Source organism: Macaca mulatta, chromosome 7, assembly GCF_049350105.2.
Source record: "Macaca mulatta isolate MMU2019108-1 chromosome 7, T2T-MMU8v2.0, whole genome shotgun sequence".
NCBI classification, from domain to species: domain Eukaryota; kingdom Metazoa; phylum Chordata; class Mammalia; order Primates; family Cercopithecidae; genus Macaca; species Macaca mulatta.
The window spans coordinates 58,936,781-58,956,815 of NC_133412.1; the positions used below are offsets into that span (position 1 = coordinate 58,936,781).

Sequence of the window (20,035 nt, forward strand, 5' to 3'; positions counted from 1 at the left end):
CTACACAGAAACAGCCTCTCCGAATAGGAAACACACTGATGACCGCCCTATCCCACAACCCCGGTACCCCTTACGGTGCCGAGAACTTTTGGTACTGAGCCGTTCAGAAAGCAGCACACACGAGAAAGCCAAATATTTCGGGTACATTCCAACTCTTGTCCACCCCTTAGTTTCGTTTTCAGTAGATTCCCAAGAACCTTCATCCAAGGAAGAAACCTGGATTTGGGGGAGGGAATCCCAGGGGGAGGGGAGGGGAGCGGTCCACCCCGGGACACATGCACCCCCTCCAGGGTCCCCTCTGCGGATCCGCCCAGCTGTCCGGGGACAGAGCCCCCAGCCCCGGCGCCCAGCTCCTCTGGGCCCCGGAGCCGCCTGGGAGACCCCGTCTGCCGCAGGTCGAGAACATGCTTCCCAGGCCGGGGAAGGTGCCCGTGCCCTTGCCCGCGGAGCCCCGCCCCGATGCCCAGCCCTGCGCCGCGTCCCGGCGGGGGCGCCGCCGCGCGGTAACCCGGAAGTGGCGGCGGCGGGCGTGCGGGAGCGGGAGCGGGAACGGGTGCGGGGGGGGGCGGCGCGCACGAGCCGGCCATGGCCGCCGCCGCCGGCTTTGTGTGCCGCGCGCGGGCCCAGGCCGCCCGCGCCTCGCCTGGGCTCCGGGGCCGCTGCTGACCCGCCCGGGCTCCGAGCGTCGCGCTCGCCGGGCCGGCCCCGCCTCCTGCCCTCCTTCGCCTCCGCCTCCTCCTGCCGCCGGGCGGGCGGGCTGCAGCCGCCCTCCGCGCTTGCCTGCCCGCTCCCTCGCCGCGCGCCTGCCCTCCGTCCTCCCGGGCCAGCCAGCCAGCCGGGCCGGCGGCGGGCACCAGGCCGTCCCCATGCCCGAGCCAGGCCCCAGGATGAACGGCTTCTCGCTGGGCGAGCTGTGCTGGCTCTTCTGCTGCCCGCCCTGCCCGAGCCGCATCGCCGCCAAGCTGGCCTTCCTGCCGCCCGAGCCCACCTACACGGTGCTGGCGCCGGAGCAGCGCGGCCCCGGCGCGCCAGCCCCGGCCCCGGCCCAGGCTACCGCCGCCGCCGCCGCGGCCCAGCCGGCACCGCAGCAGCCCGAGGAGGGCGCGGGCGCGGGGCCCAGCGCGTGCAGCCTGCACCTCAGCGAGCGCGCCGACTGGCAGTACTCGCAGCGCGAGCTGGACGCAGTCGAGGTCTTCTTCTCGCGCACGGCCCGGGACAACCGGCTCGGCTGCATGTTCGTGCGCTGCGCGCCCTCCAGCCGCTACACGCTGCTCTTCTCGCACGGCAACGCCGTGGACCTGGGCCAGATGTGCAGTTTCTACATCGGCCTCGGCTCACGCATCAACTGCAACATCTTCTCCTACGACTACTCGGGCTACGGCGTCAGCTCGGGCAAGCCCTCGGAGAAGAACCTCTACGCCGACATCGACGCCGCGTGGCAGGCGCTGCGCACCCGGTGAGTCCGCCGGGTTCTCCAGTCCTGGCTTCTAGCTCTGGGGAGGCGGGGTGGAGGTCTCTTGGGGTCCCTGGGGCGGCCTGCCGGGACAGGGTCCCCTCCTCCGGGACTGTGGGCCAGCAGAGAGCCCCCTGGCCGCCGTAAATTCGCTTTTCTTGTCTCTCCCTGGCCTGCTCCCACCTTCTCCAAAAGCCGCGCCAGCGTTCAGGCTCCTGGAGAGCTCGCACTCAGAGGATTTTTGCCGGCTTTGGCTCGCCTGGGTGCCGCCGGCCTACCGGCTGGGTCTTCTGTGGCTTCGGTCACCGCTAGTGGCAGCGTGTGGGTGCTTAAGTACCAGGCAGAAAGAAACAACTTGGTTTGTGTTTCGTTTGCACGAGCTGAAGTGACCTTGGGCAAGGCACATGGGTTTCTAGACCTCACTTTCCTTCCCTGTAAAGTCAGTGGGTGAGACAGGATGGCTTCTGAAAGACTTTCTGGTTGTAAAGTGCCGACAGGACAATGTCTGGGCAGCCTTGGAGGCAGCTGGAGGGTCGGGTGGAGCGGGGAGTTTGCCTCCTAGTGGGGCAGAGTAGTGGCACTGTGGGGCAGGAAGTTAGCTGGTAGCTATGGGCCTGGCACCTTCCACACGGCCTCCATAACAGCCCAGGATAAGTTCGAATCTTACAGGGGCTGGGAAATCTCTGACCTTGAATTAGCGTTCACAGAAGGACTGAAAAGTGTTTAGGGTGGGCCATCTGTGAGCCAGGCACAGACTGGGGGCATGGTTTAGGGGTTAGACCTGGTTGTTTTATAAGAAGCAAACCAAAAACCTGACTTTTATTCACAATTAGACAAAAGTCTGATACGTGGGCAGGTCAGGTTACTTGTTTGTGCTCCAGTTTGGGTATCTGTGACCTTTCTGACCTGCCTCATAGCAGTGATGGTGAAAATAGCCTGAGGCCATGTCTATGATGAGATTTGATTTTTTCAGATGAAAGAGTCCCCAGAAGAAGTACACCAGGCATTATTGTCGCCATGGACCCTTCTATAGTTTTTATCTAAAACCCGTTTGCTTGGCTTATGCACATCACCAACGTTAATGATCTTTTTTTTTTTTTCATTCGTACTCAAGCATATGTTCCTAAGTGACTCCTTGCCTGTCTGGGAAAATGGCTTGTCCAACAGGGAAGTACTTAGTATTTGCTGTATGTTGCATGTTTATGCCCTCCTGAAGTCCTGAAGGGGATGCCCTCATTGGGATTATAGCTTTTCGAAAGTGGCTTAGGTAGATGAGAATGTATCATATGCAGATGCATTGGGTCAGACTCTGTAAGTAGTTAAAAGCCACCTGTTCCAGTAAAGGGTTTCAAAAGTATGTGTCACACACAGTCGATAGCTTGCTAGAATTTGCTGTTGGCAAAGGTATTAAAAATAAGTTTGGCATTAGATCTTTAAAATTTGAAACATGAAAATGCTACCTTGAGTAGATTTTTAAAGAATTTCCATAGAACATTGCTCCTGTGTGTGCATGTTTGCATTACAGTGAAAGCCTTTCACATGACTGGCACTTTGCCCCAAATATACAGGTGTGTCTGTGTTACAGCAGACGTGGAGCGTAGTTATTTCCTGGAGACTTTTTTTTTTAGTCATATTTAGTTGAATTAAGGGGCGTCGTTTTGAATAATGTTGAATTATCTGATGGCGTATCAGTTGAATTAAGGGGAATTGTTTTGGATAATTTTGAATTATCTAATGGGATGTCTAAAGAGTACCCATGATTTATTTAATGTTATACCACAACTCATATCTAAGTTAATTTATTCACCTGTAAAATAGGTTAGAATTTAAAGGCTGCATGCGAAGCTTAGAATTTGAAGGAACCTTACAAATCCTCATGTCTCGTGCTTTTCAAACTGTTTTGACTGTAACCTCACAGTAAGAAATACATTTTACATTTTCATCAAGCACACATACACGTCTGTATCTACATACCTGAAGCTAATGCTTCACAAAACAGTAATTTTTCTATGGGCAACACACGTAGCAGAATATGTTGTTTTATTTCACTGTTTTTTTTTTTTTTTTTTTTTTTTTTTTTGAGACGGAGTCTCGCTCAGTTGCCCAGGCTGGAGGGCAGTGGCGCCATCTTGGCTCACTGCAAGCTCCCCCTCCTGGGTTCACGCCATTCTCCTGCCTCAGCCTCCCGAGTAGCTGGGACTACAGGCGCCCGCCACCACGCCTGGCTAATTTTTTGTGTTTTTAGCAGAGACGGGGTTTCACCGTGTTAGCCAGGATGGTCTCGATCTCCTGACTTCGTGATCCTCCTGCCTCGGCCTCCCAAAGTGCTGGGATTACAGCTGTGAGCCACCATGCCCGGCCTATTTCACTTTTATAAAAAAAGAAAAAAGAATGATGGTTGTGAATTGCTAAATTTATTTCCCAACTCATGTATGGACACTGCTCACGTTCACCCAGCTCATCTGACAGGAGGATAGTCTGGCGGCAAATCAGCAGTAGGTCTCTTGACTACCAGTTTAGTACTCTTGCCACGGCACCATTGCTACGGTTGTCATATTTATCAGATTCTTCAAGAGGTGCATTTGTGTGTCTTGGTTATTCTGCTGACTTAGGAGTTACCTAATTCTGAAGCCAGTCAGCCCCTCAACCACTTTCCTGTTGCTGTTCAGTATGATTCTTCTGCTCTTACTTGCCTGGAACATACCCTATTCTCTGTCCTTTTACAGGTTAATTCAGGTCAGTGCATGGCAGGAATGCCTTCCATCCCATGTACCCATTCTTTTGTTACTGGGTGAGACTCTGTTTTCCACCGGCCATCCCCCATGTCTTCTTTGGGAATCTTTATCTTTCCTGCCCTCCTAGTTAACCACACTCCCCAGGACACTGATTGGAGAACTTGCCTTGTTCTGAGTCATCTCCGTCTCTGTAGTTAGATTATTCCGCCAGGAGGACTGTAAGGTGCAGTGCCTTGCAGGCCCCAAAGCCCCACACTCAGGATTTTGCTCCACTCTTCTGCTCACACCTAGCCTTTTGTATCTGCTCTTCTCCTGTGCTAGGAACAATGGATCCTGACTGGATCTTAATTGGATTAGGACACTCTTTGTGTTCCCTGTGCACCTGGTACTTGGCCCCTTTGCTTGAGTTATCACAGTGTTGCTATATCTGTTGTTTAATTGTATCTCCATTAAACTGAAAGATCTCTGAGGGCAGGGACACTATGTCTTCTCTATTCCTGACAGTTGGCACAGTGTCTTAAAATAATAGGCACTCATTGGTATTTGTTGAGTGAATTGCACATAATGGGTGCCCCATAAATAAGTGGGGTAAATTTAATTTTTCCTAAGTTGGACTCTTACAGGTACTTGGATCTTATTTTATCTTCAGGGTTTAATATCCACTGGTACAACCATAGACCAAAAAAAGGGCCAGATGTATTGGCTTGAGGCCTGATCCACTTTGTGTTCATTGTATTGGTGTTCTTGTGACACTGAAAGGTCCGTATTGAAGAGAAAAACAATACTAACCCATCCTTTGTATGTCTCTACATCTTTTATCCCACTACCTATCTGTGCCAGCTCCTACGCATGCTAGAGTGAGCTGTCCAGCCCTCGAAACAGATGTAAATACTACCAGTATGCAGACCCCTTATGCGTGGATAAAGACAGTGAATCCCCCCAGATGATGAGTATTAAGGTGGGCATGTAATCCAGAGTAAGGGTTTCAGGAGGAAGTAGATTTGGTAAGAAAGGTGGTTGTTGCCGTTTGGCCAATAGATGATTATTTTAAACATTTGAAAAGTTACTGAAAAGAGTGTAGCGGAGAGGCAGGGTTTGAAGGAGCCAGGAAGAGTGGCATGAACAATGAGGAGAGCTCATTGAGCATGACTGAGAGCCCCAAGATCAAGACTTGTTTTATGTTTGCATTACTGGTAAGTAATATAAGTATGTTGTGAATACAAGCAATTGAGGGAATGAATTGAAATTACTTAGACATATCTGTGGAAAGGACACTGAAAATCAGGGTCACCTTATTGGAGCATATTGTTGTCACTTGAGTTGGGGAAGTGAAGTGATTAATCTGCAGGAAAGGCTGCCTGTTGGTTAAGGTGGGAGTAGGCAGATTCGGCCTCCTCAACACACATCTTTCCAGGGGATTCTCTTAGGGCTGAGCAGTTTTAGACTGTGTGTGCACAAGTGGCAGCATGACTCAAGAGACAGTGAATCAGACTGATTTGAAACTATAAACCCAAACAAGCAAATAGCCCAAAGAATGAGGTGTAAAGGAGGCAGAGTATTTTAGCTGAAATATTTTAATGGAGAAACAGGAGAGTGAGACCTTTGTAACTCAGTTTGTTATCAGTGTTTGCTGATGCCATCCACAGAAGTCATCTTTGATCCTTCTTTTTGATGCTGGTGACAAAAGCTGTGGAGGAGAAAGGCATTTGGTAATGTAGGCAGAGAAACGTTGATACAGGCAGAGAAAGCAGATGCAGAGAGAAGAAAATAAGACTTTTCAGTGCCTTTAGTACAAAAGGCAAATTACAAAAGACTTAATATTTCATTTATTCCTTAATTTGACCAGTAAACCATTAAACATAGGCTGGGTGTGGTGGCTCGTGCCTGAAAACCCAGCAGTTTGGGAGGCCCAGGCAGGAGGATCACTTGAGCCCAGGAGTTCAAGACCAGCCTGGGCAACATAGTTAGGACCCCCATCTCTACAAAAAATTTGTAAAAGTAGCCAGGTGTGGTGGTGTGTGCCTGTAGTTCCAGCTACTCAGGAGGCTGAGGTGGGAGGATTGTCTGAGCCCCAGAGTTTGAGGCTGCAGTGAGCCGTGATTGCGCCACTGCTCTCTAGCCTGGACAACAGAGCGAGACCTGGTCTCAAAAAACAAAACAAACAAAAAACCCCAAACTGTTAAACACACATTTATTTATGCTCTGCTTGTGCCAGACCCTGTACTACATACTCTTGAAGTATCGTTAATCGCAAGCTGTTTCTTTTTGTTGTAAAAGGATGGAATAGATTTCAGAGGCATTTTGAATACGTAACTATGATTTGCTGTTTTATAACTTTTGTGTCAGTGATTCACAGGATCCATAATTGGAAAATCCATGTCACAGCAAAACTGTAGTGGCATCCTCTGAGGTTGTGGAACCCTTGAAAAACACCTGTTGATTGTGAATGGTGTTCATGGCCAGCAGTCTCAGGGTGGAATTCTCCTTGAGTAGCATGTTACTTTCCTGGACATGTTGAAGTTAATAACCTAACTTCTTTGTTCTCAGTGTTTTCAGAGGGAATACTATGATGCCATTAAGGGAAGAAAGCTTAGAATTTCTGCTTGAGTTTGACTGATTAGGGAACAGAAAAACAGAAATGTGTCAGGCGTGGTGGCTCACACCTATAATCCCAGCACTTTGGGAGGCTGAGGCGGGCGGATCACTTGAGGTCGGGAGTTTGAGACCAGCCTGGCCAACATGGTGAAACCCCATCTCTACTAAAAAATACAAAAATTAGCTGGGTGTGGTGGCAGGTGCCTATAATCCCAGCTACTCAAGAGACTGTGGCATGAGAATGGCTTGAACTCGGGAGGCAGAGGTTGCAGTGAGCCGAGATTACGCCACTGCACTCCAGCCTGGGTGACAGAGCAAGACTCCATCTCAAAAAAAAAAAAAAAAAAAGAGAAAAAAGAAAAACAGAAATGTTATGAATACTGTTTGACATAAGGGGAAAGCACAGTGATCTTTCTAGCAAGGAAATAGAATGTTGGCTTGCAATTCAAGGCAGCCAGTATGTGAACAGGAAGAATGTAACTCTTAAGAACAGACCTGTTGAAATTGAAGTAGGCACAGACCATTTTGGGAATCCACTCAGAGCCCTTCTCTTTGGTCCACCTTCAGCCTGTTTCCAAGTGCTCTTTTGCCATACCTGGCTCTTCCGGCTTGCTTCGCTGTGTGGTTCTACAGGTTTTCTCTCTTTATCAGTACCAGAATCTGAGCTCTCACGCTCCTCTCACCACAGTTTACTTACCCATGGTTCTGTTTTGAGGGGCCTTGCTTTTCTCCAGTAATCCAGTTGCAAAGATGTGGCAGATGACTTCATTTTCTGTGTTAATGGGCAATAACTCCTTAATGTGTTCTCTTCCGAGCACAGTTGTTTTCATTTAGGGCACTCTTAGAGGCTCAGTCTTCTCTAAAATTCAGTCTTAGGTCAGGCACGGTGACACAGCCTCACTGAGACCTCCCTGTAGTCTCAGCTACTGGGAGGCTGAGGTGGAAGGATTGCTTGAACCCAGGAGTCTCAGACCAGCCTGGGCAACATAGTGAGACCTTGTCTCTACAAAAAATAAATTAGCTGGGCATGGTGGCTCATGCCTGTAATCTCTGACCCTAGGATTTGAGACCAGCCTGGGCAACATAGCAAGAACCTGTCTCCAAAAACCAAAATCAAGTCTTAAAACTCTAATGATGCCATGGCATATTGGAGTAAAGAGCATTTTTTTTCCCCTGTAAAAGTCACTTAAATCATACGGGCCTGAGATTACTTAGAGCTTCCCTTTAAGCTCTACCTTATTTTACTGCTTCTTATTAATTCCCTACCTTATATTACTGCTTCTATTCCTCACTCTGTCTCCAAATTTAGTAACAACTCTCTTCAGTGTTGATAATCCCACATAAGACTCCAAAATCTGGCTTTAGGAATTGCACTGTTCATTTTGATAGCAGCTTTACCCACTGTACTGGATTTTGCTTAGGCTTGTGTTGAAACTATAAATCTGCTCTACTTTAAGAAGCCTATGTACAGGAATCCAGAGTCTCAACACATACAGTTAGGAGATTATTATTTGGATAACAGAGTGATTTTTTTGTTAGAGCTGCTTTAAATAATAGGCTTTCTAATTTCATCTAAAAGATGTGATTCAAAAAAGACAAACAAAACCTTTTGGACTAGGAAAATTAGTTCTGACTCCAGCACTCCCACTGATTCACTATGCCAGTTTTGTGCAGCTGTAACAGAAGACCTGCGACTGGGTAGTTTATAAAGAAAGAGGTTTCTTTCCCAATTTCTGGAGGCTGGGAAATGCAAGATCGAGGCACTTACATGTTTGGTGTCTGATGATGACTACTCTGCTTCCTGGCTGGCTTCTTGAACCAAAGGCGGGAGGAAGGTTCTTGCTCAAAGCCTTGCTCCAGAAAAGCCAAAGGGCAAGCAAGGGAGGGGAGAGAGGCGCAGACTCCCTCTTTGATAAAGAAGCTTCTCTGAGATAAGGCATTATCTGTTGATAAGAGTGGAGTCCACATGGCCTGATCACCCATTAAGGGTCCCACCTCTTAATCCAGTTACCATGGCAACTAAATTTCAACACCAGTTTGGGAGGGCACAAGCATTCAAACCATAGCAGCCCTCTTAAACAAGACACTTCACACTTTTGGGCTTCACATGCCACTGTTTGAAACCTGAAACAATGAAATGTCATCCAGCTGCATGACTTCTGAGGTGTCTTCTGGTAAGTCTGTGTTTCGTGACTTTTAGGGAAAGCACCTAATGTTTTTGAATTTGCTTTTTCTTGACTACATTGGGAAATACAGTGGATTCAGTCTGGTGCAGGGGATCTCCACCTTAGCTGTACTTTAGAATCTCCTAGGTAGACTTTTTTTTTTAAGTGTGCAGGCTATGTATATGAGTGTGTGTGTGTACACACACATAGCCAGAGTTGAGACACACTAGCCTAGAAATGTCCAAGAGCCAGCGAGTATATTAAGATCAGCCCCGATTATAATTTGTTAAGAGTTGAAAAAATGGAATGTTAGAAAAGATTTTTTACACATTTATATACAGCTATCCTCCCTTACCTGTGGGGGATACATTCCAAGACCCCCAGTGGATGCCTGAGCCTTGGAGAGTACCAAATCTGGTATACATTATGTTTTTTCCTATATGTACATAGCTACAATAAAGTTTAATTTACAAAGTAGGCACAGTAAGAGATTATCAGTAATAGGTAATAATAAAATAGAACAATTATACCAATACACTATAATTAAAGTTAAGTGAATGTGATCTCTGTCTCACAGAATATCTGGTTCTGTACCGTGGATAGCTGAAACTGCAGAAAGCAAAGCAGTGGATGAGGAGAGAGTGCTGTAGATGGCTTCAGATACAGATCTTTGGTGGCCAGGAACCCACTAGAGTAAACCATGTGAAGGGGCAGTCGTTGAAAAGAAATCATCACATTCATATTTGCGAGATTCCAGGGAGCCTGAAGCTCCTGCCCCGTTCCTCTCTCTCTCTCCAGCTGCCTGTCTCTGGGGTTGGCTCCTCTCATCTCCTGTCCACGTGCCTGTCCCATTGCTCTTTCTGCACTCAAACCTTTTCCCTCATTCACACTCGCTGCACATCACTGAGGCCCACCCCACCTAGCTTTGCTCTGACCTGGCTGCCTGCAGCTGGCCTCCTTCATGCGCTCAGTTCCCATCCTTGCTTTATCTGATTGTACCCCCAGGTTAGTGAGGGCTGGTGCTAAAGCAGTGTAAGAAATGCAGCCACCTCCTTGGAGCCTGCAGGAGGGTGCAGTCCTGAGAGAAGGGGGCTGTGGCCGGGTGAGCATGTGGACACCCCAGGATGCTGTCACTTCTGTGCCTCCTGAGTCAGGCTCCTGCCCCTCCTCTAGTTGTGGATGGAGGGTTGCATGGAATTGTCACTGCTCTCCACTGAGCTCTCTGTGTGACACAGAGCTCAGTCTGACAAGAGATCATCGACCTTGAAGAATAGACTACAATTAATTCCTTAAACCAGGTCAGTAGAGTGGTGACGTCATTGCCTTTTTGAGACCACGTGTGTGTGGATGCCCATCCCAAGCCTGGAAGTGAAAGGCTATGGAAAAATAGGTCTGTTCCCTTTTGTTGCCTCTGCTGTCTCCTGTCCTGCAGCTGACACACCATCCACCGTGGGGCTATGGGACTGCTAATGAGAAGTGATCTGTGGTGCAGACATAATTCTGAACAGCCTGTGGGGCAGCAGAGGTCAGGCCAGACATCAGCTGAAGAAGGCAGGAGAAAAGAGGCAAGAGAGGGAAGACGGCCAAAACTTGATGGTGCCAGCGGACTTCTGTGTGACTTGGGTTGGAGGTTCCTGGCGTGAAATGGTTTAATGATTTAATTCTTCATTTAGAGGGTTTACAACCGGAACTGATTCTGGGTCTTATGTCAGAGTCACACGGGCAAGGTTGTCTCAAGGGTAACCTGGGGAGAAATGTTCCCTGCAGTTCTGAGCTCCCTATGATTTGTGTGTGTGTGTGTGTGTGTGTGTGTGTGCGTGTGGTTATGAGCATAGATTTTAGAGTTCAACAGACCTGATTTTAGGTCCTGCTTGTGATTAACGGCTTGACCTCAGGCAAGTTTTCTACCATTTGGAGCCTCAGTTAAAATGATGATGATGGTTACAATAGCTGCAACCACCTTGTCAGGTGCTTAACACTGTGCTTTCCACATAGTAAGAGTTTGGTGTCATTTAGGATTATCGATAAAATTGTTAGAGCTGTAATAACCAAATGCTCAGACCATGCTGAAAACTAGGTGCTTAGATCAGAAGGAGTGTTAAAGAAATTGCTTCTTGTCCCACTTTGTGTAGATACAAATACCCAGGTCAAGCCTAGCTTGGTGGGTGTGGAAGTGGAGGAACAGTAAAGGTGTTTTAGTTTTATTTGTAGCTAAGGGGAAAGTCTCTTTGGAATTGTTGCTTGTGGCCTCAAGAGCTTTGGAGAGTGGTATGCATTAGTATTTTAAATCTGATAGCATTTCATCTACCTAGGTGTTTATATCCCCAAGGGAGATCTTTAAAGGCGAGGAAACCCTACCTGTAATCCAACACCTACAATTACTTTGCAAACCATTTCTGGTTTGCTCCCTCCACTTTGCAGTTCCCAGGCTTAGCTTTTTGGAGCTGGGCAGGAATCAGAGACTTCTCTAAGCAGAGTTAGGGATGGCAAGGACCAGAAGGGAAAAGCTTGTATTGTGTGCACCATTCGAGATGTTCTGGTTGCTGTTTACTTATGGGACGATCCTTAATAGATAGAGTTAACCTTCCCTTTTCCTAGTTGGCCAGGGGACCTGAACAGCAAGCTTCCTTTTAAAATATGAATGCTCCCATAATGCCTTGCACCTCAGATTCATGTGGCATTTTCACAGCTCTGTGTAATGGAGCTCATTGATAACTCCCACATTATTGATTCACTTAAGAGTGTTAAAGGACCATGGCTCCATGGTGAAATTGGAAACCTCTGTTTTCCAGGAAGTCTAGGTCATTCAGATTCAGTGCTCAGACGAATAGTTAACCATTGTACGTCAATTACTTGCTGAATCGCAGAGAGGAGCCTAACCTCAAGCTTACTTGTTAACAGAGCACTGTTTAAATTTCCGAAGGAAAAATGAGCAAAGAGAACCACCAGTACTGATGATTAGTTTGCCCCTTCACTTTACATTTTTTAATGGTTACAGTGAAATCTGGGCAGTTACTTTGGGGGAAAAATGTAAAGGAGCCTGTGTTCAGAATATACCCACAAAAAGTGAGTTTCCAGATGTTAAATATAAATCTACTAGCTAAAATCTCCGTGATTATGATTGATAATCAGATGAGAATTCTTACCTAATCTCAGACTGTTTTTAGAGATTGTCATGGACATAACTAAACCCTGTGCAGTGATGATTATATGGCCTGCAAAGGTCTGCGATACCAGAACATGATTTTTGTGTGCTGATCTCACTTAAATAATTTGATTTATCCCTATTGTCAGAAATAACTCAAGGGTATTTCAGTTTCTCTAGTTTTGATTGTTGTTGTGATGTTTAACTATCACTGTTGTCCTTATAATGTGTAAACTTTATACTATTTTAATTTTAATATAACTATTAGGAAAGGATGATTTGCATGCTAATCACTTTGAAGCATGTTTTATAGTGTACAACTAGACTGGATAAAATAAGTACGTTAAAAAATGAACATGCCATTGTAGAGGCCAAGGGAGAACTTCTTTGTGTGCTGAAGGTTTGCTGAAAAACCACTTGATAAAAAGCAGATTAATAGGAGAAATGGCATATAAATAAATCTGTGTGCACAGGAGAAAAATTACAGAATACCCAATATCCTGAGGGGATGCATATTCTTATATGCCCTACTTCTTAGGGGAAAGGGAAGTGGGAAAGTATGGATGATTTTAGAGGGATGGTAAATGATTTTTAGGGGAATTTAATGGACTTGAAGAACATATGGTGGCCTGAGATAAAGTCTGTTGGATCCACAGGGCAGACAGTGGTTTGTGACAAAAGTCTGTCTAGGTGTGTTGACAAACTGCAGTCTTTCTTCCTGCAGTAGTGTGGTAGGAGTTCAGTTAATGAAAACTTACAGAAGGCACCAGAAGTCATTGTTTTTTTCTTTGGTGGATCTAGATCAGGGGTGTCCAATCTTTTGGCTTCCCTGGGCCACATTGGAAGAAGAATTGTCTTGGGCCACACATGAAATATACTAATACTAGCGATGGCTGATGAGCACCCCCCCCACAAAAAAAGGCAAAAAATCTCACAATGTTTTAAGAAAGTTTACGAATTTGTGTTGGGCCACATCATCCAGAGCCATCCTGGGCCAAGGGTTGGACAAGCGTAATCTAGACTTAAGGCAGATAAGGGAACTTTGGAGAACAACTTCATGCTGTGGTTTGGGAGGGTCAGAGTTTTGGTGGGGAGGGGCAGAGAGGCTTCCTGAGGCTTCTGCAGCTCAGCCTGTCAAAGTACTGTATTTGGGGATATCCATTTTTGAGCCCCAACATCATCATATATTTAATTGGAATAAATTAGTTTTGCCTACTAAAAATTCCAAGAAAACCGTAAAAAGCCTAAGAAGGTATTAAACTAAAAATATACATGGTTTCCAATTCCTGTTTCCATCCCTGAAGCTCAGTGGGAGCTTGCAGTGCAAGGGTTCCAGCTGCCCCTGGCTGCGCCCATGGGACAGTCCTTCCACGCCTGGGCCCTGGGCACTGTCAGCACAGCTCTTCCTGCTTCTCTCACTCTCTTCCTTTTATCCAGGCTCCAAGTCACAAAGTCCTCTGTGGTCCCTTTCTCTTCTTCATCTGAATATCTGGTCAGCCACACGTTTCTGTTATTATTTCCTCTGTTTTCCTTCTCCTCCTTTCTTTATTCTAGGCTCTTGACAGCTTGTCCCGCAATTACTACAGTAGCCTATTCTCCCCACCTCACATTCTTCTCTATTTTTTTGTTTTGTTTTGTTGGTTTTTTCAAACAGAGTCTTGCTCTGTCGCCCAGGCTGGAGAGCAGTGGCATGATCTCAGTTCACTGCAGCCTCTGCCTCCTGAGTTCTAGTGACTCATGCCTCAGCCTCCCGAGTAGCTGGGATCACAGGCATGTGCCACCACGCCCAGCTAATTTTTGTATTTTTAGTGGAGACAGCATTTCGCCATGTTGGCCAGACTGGTCTCGAAATCCTAAGCTCAAGCAATCCTCCCGCCTCCACCTCCCAAAGTGCTGGGATTACAGGTGTGAATTGTCCATATGTTTTGTGAGTTAAGCCTGAATTCTCCAGTATAGGGAGCAGGCTTAACTCTGCATGGTCAGCTTCACTCACTTCTTCCTCTCAGGCACCTGGATCAGTGCAGCCTGGTGGGTAATGGGTGCTCATTGGATATTTGTTGAGTAAATAAATAAGTAAGTTGGTAATAACAGTTCACAAACTTTAGTGTACGAATTACTGGGAGGCCTTGTTAAAATAGATGCCAGACCCCATCCTCAAAGACTCTGAGAGAACAGTTGTGGAGCAGGCCCAGATACAATCATTTTAAAACTGCAGGCCTGCTAGGGAGGGTGAGTTGTCTGTATTTTAGGAACCTGGGAACATGAAGTTCCTGAGGGAGGCACTTGGAGACCCCACATAGTGACCATGCTTGTAAAATACTACCTGCTCCTTGGAAGTTTCTGTGAATCTCCTTTGCTGGAGCAGGAGTAGTCATTGGGCAACTTGCAGTTTATATTATACCAGGGGTTTCAAAAATTTTTTAGCAGTAAGTGTATACTTTTATAAATATATGTATATATTATAAATATAAATATATAGGTTTTTAAAAAACGCTATTGGAACCCAGCGCGGTGGCTCACGCCTGTAATCCCAGCGCTTTGGGAGGCCGAGGCAGACAGACCACTTGAGGTCAGCAGTTTGAGACCAGCCTGGCCAACATGGTGAAACCCCATCTCTACCCAAAATACGAAGATTAGCCAGGTGTGGTAGCGCACGCCTGTAGTCCCAGCTACTTGGGAGGCTGAGGCACAAAAATCGCTTGAACCCAGGAGGCGAATGTTGCAGTGAGCTGGGATTATGCCACGGCACTTCAGCCTGGGCAACAAAGCGAGAGTCTGTCTCAAAAAAAAAAAAAAAGATAAAATAAAAAAGCTATTGGTAGCTGTTGGCCTCCAGGATATAGTTGCATACTCCTCGAAGACTCGCGCATCTGGATCCCCATTTTCTTTACCCCTGGATCTCCTGCTTTCATCCGGTGTAGTGTGAATATCCTGGGCTGTTGAGAGCCTGTTTAGCAGCCCCGCCTCACACTTCCCGGCCTCTCCCTCATTGTTCTCCTCCTCCACCCTGCACAACTCTGCAGCAACCCACACCTGTGGCCACATCTCGTACCTTGTGATCATCTGGAATGCTCTGCTTCCAGGATTTTGAATTCTGAAATACTCCTTTCTGACGTACCTCATATCCTGTTGGATTTGCGTGTTTAACAAACATATTAAGTGTCCACTGTGGGCCAGGCTTTCTTCCAGAACAAAACAAACAAAACCCCTGCTCTTGTGAAGCTTTGTTTCACAAGTGCCCATGAAAAACTAATCATAATGATTATGTGAATGATAGTTTATTATTCAAATATGATAAGTGCTAGAGGAAAACACAGAACAGGGCAAGGGGATTGGATTGGGGCAAGAGACTGGATGGGTTGGTTGCAACTTTTAAAGGGTGATTAGGATATGCTTCATTTAGAAAATGACACATAGCCCAAAGCAGTGAGGGATTAGCTATGTGCAGAAATGGGCTGAGGGACCAGGGTCCTAAGATGGGGCATGGTTGGCAGATGTAGAGATCATCGAGGAAGCCAGCGCGGGGCTAGAGCAGGGCAAGTAACAGGTGCAGGACTAAGAGGAGTAGTAGGAGATGAGGGCAGAGAGTAACTGGGGAGGGGTGAAGGCATTGGTCAAATAGGGCCTTGCAGACCATTGCAGGGACTTTGGCTTTGACAGCAGGAAATGCCCATTGGAGGGCTTTGGGTGGAGATGTGACATGATTTGACTTATATTTCAGAAGGATCATTCTGTGTTAATGACAAATTGGAGGAGCTGATATGTCAAGGGAGGAAGGTAAGAGACCAATTAGGATTCAAATGCAGTATTTTAGATGAGAGATGCTGGTGGCTTGGACCAGAGTGTTAGCAACAGTGGTGGTGAGATTTTGGATGTATTTTAAAGGCAGAACCAACAACAGTATTTGCTGATGCAGAGTGGGGAAGGGGAGTGTCAAGGATAACGCCAAGGATTTTGGCTTGAGAAACAAGAAAACTAGAAACAGAGACTGATTTTTTTTTTCTTTTTTTTCTCTCAGTTTTATTAACTTTTTTTGTGGAGATGCAGTCTCACTGTGTTGTCAAGGCTGGAACTCCTGGGCTCAAGCAATCTTCCTGCCTCTGCCTCCACCTCCCTAAGTGCTGGGATTACAGGCATGAGCCACCACGCCTGGCAGAATTGCTGTTGATTGAGATGGGGAGGGCTGTGAGTGGCTCAGGATTGTGGTGCAGCGCATAGATCAGGAGTATTGTTGAGCTGGAGGTGCTCATCAGACCTTTAAATGGAGATGTAGAGTAAGCAATAGAATATAAGTCTGGAGTTCAGGAGGGAGATCTGGGCTAGAAATAAATTTGGAAATTCTTCCTTCAGAGAAGGAAAGGCAATTAAGCCAAAAACAAACCTGAAAGAATTGGCAGTTTTTCCTGGGGTCGACCTACCTCTGCTTCTGTGCCAAAATCACCCTGTAGGCGCTCTGCTCATCTGGCTTCTTAGCATCTTTGATCAGTGGTGGCCTTTAAAAGAACCCAGTGTTGAGGATCAGATGCTCGCATGAATCACTGAATGACAGGTCTCTCTCTGTAGGAGAGAGCATCCTGACATCAGATTGTGACATCAGGTTGTGGGTTGTGGCTCTTTGGTCACTTTCTGTGGCTGGAGGGTGATTGCTGATTTCCCCCAAGATTTCTTTCCAGCACCCAGAAGAGCAGCAGGACAGCTCCATGCTTGCTGTAGCAGCCCCAGGCAGCTACAGACAGGTGATTTCCCATAGGAGGCTTTATGCACTGCAGTTTTGCCAGAGGTCTTGTCATTACTGCATGCTTCCTGGCTTCCACTAGATTATTTCCCAAAAAAACCCTCCTACTGACTCGGTGTGGACTAGTGTTTCTTGATTTGTAAAATGTGAGAGAACCATAATTACTTTGGCAGGATTAAGTGTGGTGAAGATTACAGTTTTAATTTGCATGATGCCTGCTGCCTGTCTGTTTCCCTGTATTTCCTCTCTGAACTGAAAATGGGACCCGTTTCTTGGGGACTTTTGCAGGCATTGGATCTTCTGAAGCCTGTTCTTGTATTATTTCTGAGTTATCCTCTTATTTACATTTGCTAAAGAGCTGCAAAGCTAACTAACACACCAAACAATTGGAGTCTGTATTTCTCAGGACTTGTCCCTTCATTTGCAACTCTTTTCTGAAAAGTTCTAGGTAGAATGAAAGACTGCTGCCTGTATATTTATGAAGGAAGAAAAATGCCATAGCCTTTCTTTGCTCTTTACCTGCTTTTCTGCAGTCGTCAGATGCTGGTATCCATTAGCCCTCCTGCACCATTCATATCTCTCCCTTGCCAGCAAGACAGACTTCCCGTTCTCTGCCCCCATAGTTCTAAGATTATGCCTTTGTTCTAGCCCTTATCCCCGGGTCCTTTGGTTACTGATGACTGTACCTGACTCCTCTGTTGGAATGTGATCTCCTTGAGGACAGAGGTAGTGTCTAACTCTTCAGACTCACCCGGAGCCCAGTACAATAGTTCTTGTGTCGAAGGACTGGGTAGAATCACTGTAAGAGGTAGGATTTGTATTGAGAGCTCTTTCTTTTCAGGTTCAGGATATGGGGCCTTCATCTCCTTTGATTCTTGGAATGGAGGCATCAGTCAGGTGGCTGGTGCAGCCCCAGCTTCCTGCTGAGGTTCCTCTCTAGGCATGGGTGTGAATGTGTAGCCCAGCCAAGGAGGGGTAGAGGGAGCCATCTGGGCCCAGGAAATAGCCTGCCATCGATCCTTCAATTGCCTGGACTTCTGTATAGAAGACAAAGCTTATTTTCATAAGAGCAGCCTCACCTGTCTGTGGGTGAGGTCCAGGAAGAGTAATAGAAGTGCTCAGAGGAGAAAGGGAATGTTTGCTCTTCTTGTCATGTGTTGGGGAGGAATGTGTTCATCTGTCAGTGTAGTACAGCCTTCCGTATGTGGATTGACAGCCATCTCATTCTAATATGTTTTCATAATACTTGGGAAAAATGACTGTGGTTGTTATGATTGAAGGATATGCCTATACTTGAAGTGTCACTTGATAATGAAAATAATGCAGAATTCAAACAATTTTTTTCTGAATCTATAGTTTTACTGACTGCCTATCTATCGGCTTCATCTCCTCGGATCCATGAGACCTGTGCATTTGCTGTCTTTTTGTTACTTTGCCATGTTGTTTATTGAAAACAAAACAAAACTTCATAATGGAAAAATCTCAAATCGTATACAATGTATGGAAAATATTAACATCAATTCCATGGCGGTCTCATCAACTACAGCAACTATTAACATTCCACCATTCTTACAGCATCTACAGTTCCACTCACCACCCGCAGTCTATTATTACTACTTTGTAAGTCTTTTTTTTTTTTAAGGAAAAATGTGCATGCATTGAAATGAGCACAAATAATAGCTCTCTAACTTCCCAGCAGTGTCTTCTTGCCACCTACAGCAGCTCTCAGGCACAGTGATGAGCCAGCTGCAGAGCCAAGCTCTCCTTGGTGTGCCATGGTAACAGTGTCCTGCCGTTTTTGGGATATGGATTGCACTATGAGAGTAGAGTTAAGGGAGGTTGTGGATAAATTTAATATTAAATAGTTACCAAAGGAAAGCCACCGAGGTCTTGGTTTTTTTTTTTTCCCCCCCCAAAATCGGTCTTAGAAAGGAAAATGGAAAGAAAGATAGGGAACTCCAGGAGTGTGTCCCATTTATCCAGAATTAGTGGTATGCTGTAAACAGAGCACTGGTCTGGAGCTGGGAGAACAATGGCTTTCATTAACATTGAGGTACAGGCTGGGTGCACTGGCTCATGCCTGTAATCCTAGCACTTTGGGAGGCTGAGGTGGGTGGATCACGAAGTCAGGAGTTTGAGACCAGCCTGGCCAACATAGTGAAACTCCATCTCTGCTAAAAATACAAAAAATTAGCCGAGCATGGTGGCAGGTGCCTGTAATCCCAACTACTCAGGAGGCTGAGGCAGGGGACTGGCTTGAACCTGGGAGTGGAGGTTGCAGTGAGCAGAGATCGCGCCATTGTACTCCAGCCTGAGTGACAGAGCAAGACTCCCTCTCAAACAAAAAAAATTGAGGTACACAGCTGTGTGGCCTGGATAGTTTTATAGTCTCTCATTGTCTCCATACACACACACATATATTTATTTATTTATTATTTTTCTTTTTTGAGACATGGTCTTGCTCTGTCACCCAGGCTGGAGTGCAGTGACGCAGTCATGGCTCATCACACCGCTGACCTCCTGGGCTCAGGTGATCCTCCCACCTCAGCCTCCTGAGTAGCTGGGACTACGGGTGTGGGCACCACACCTGGCTAATTTTTGTATTTTGTGTAGAGAAGAGATTTTTGCTATTTTGTCCAGGCTGGTCTTTAACTTCTGGGCTCAAGCAGTCTGCTCACCTCGGCCTCCCAAAGTGGTAGGATTACAGGCGTGAGCTATCATGTCCAGCCTGTCTCCATTTATAAAGTAGGCAGTTTGCATTGGATTGTAGTTCTCGTGTAACCAGCACTCCTTGAATGTCTGTTTTATGCTAAGCACATTTCACATATTACGTACTTTTAATGATCACCTATCTGTGAGGTATGAACTGTTGTCTCCATTTCACAGATGCAGAAACTTAGGACCTGGATAGATGATTTGTGCCAGGTCACACCACGTTAAAAGGTGAACCAGGATTTGAACCCAGGCAGCCTGACCCTGGAGCCCATGCTCTAAAATTAGAAAATATTCACTACATGCATAGTCTTCCAAGGTGGCAGGGGTGGACATCTAGAAAATGCTCAAGACCTGCATTAGGGGTACAGAAAGATGACACCGTAACTATTTTGGCTTAATATTTATTGTTTTTCATTTTTTTTATGTGTTTTCAATTTCTGTAGATTTTGTAGTGTTTTAAAACACACACACGCAGACACACACAAATCGGGA

The 20,035-nt window shown here is 46.4% G+C and overlaps 1 protein-coding gene across 1 annotated transcript in view; it reads left to right on the forward strand.

Annotated features, from left to right (window-relative positions):
- The first annotated feature begins 567 nt into the window (after positions 1-567).
- ABHD17C (abhydrolase domain containing 17C, depalmitoylase) overlaps positions 568-20,035 on the forward strand; it is a 61,286-nt gene continuing 41,818 nt past the window's right edge. Inside the window, exon 1 of the mRNA XM_015142862.3 lies at positions 568-1,456. Coding sequence (XP_014998348.2) covers positions 867-1,456 — 590 coding nt within the window. The 5' untranslated portion in view covers positions 568-866. The remainder of the gene's footprint in view (positions 1,457-20,035) is intronic.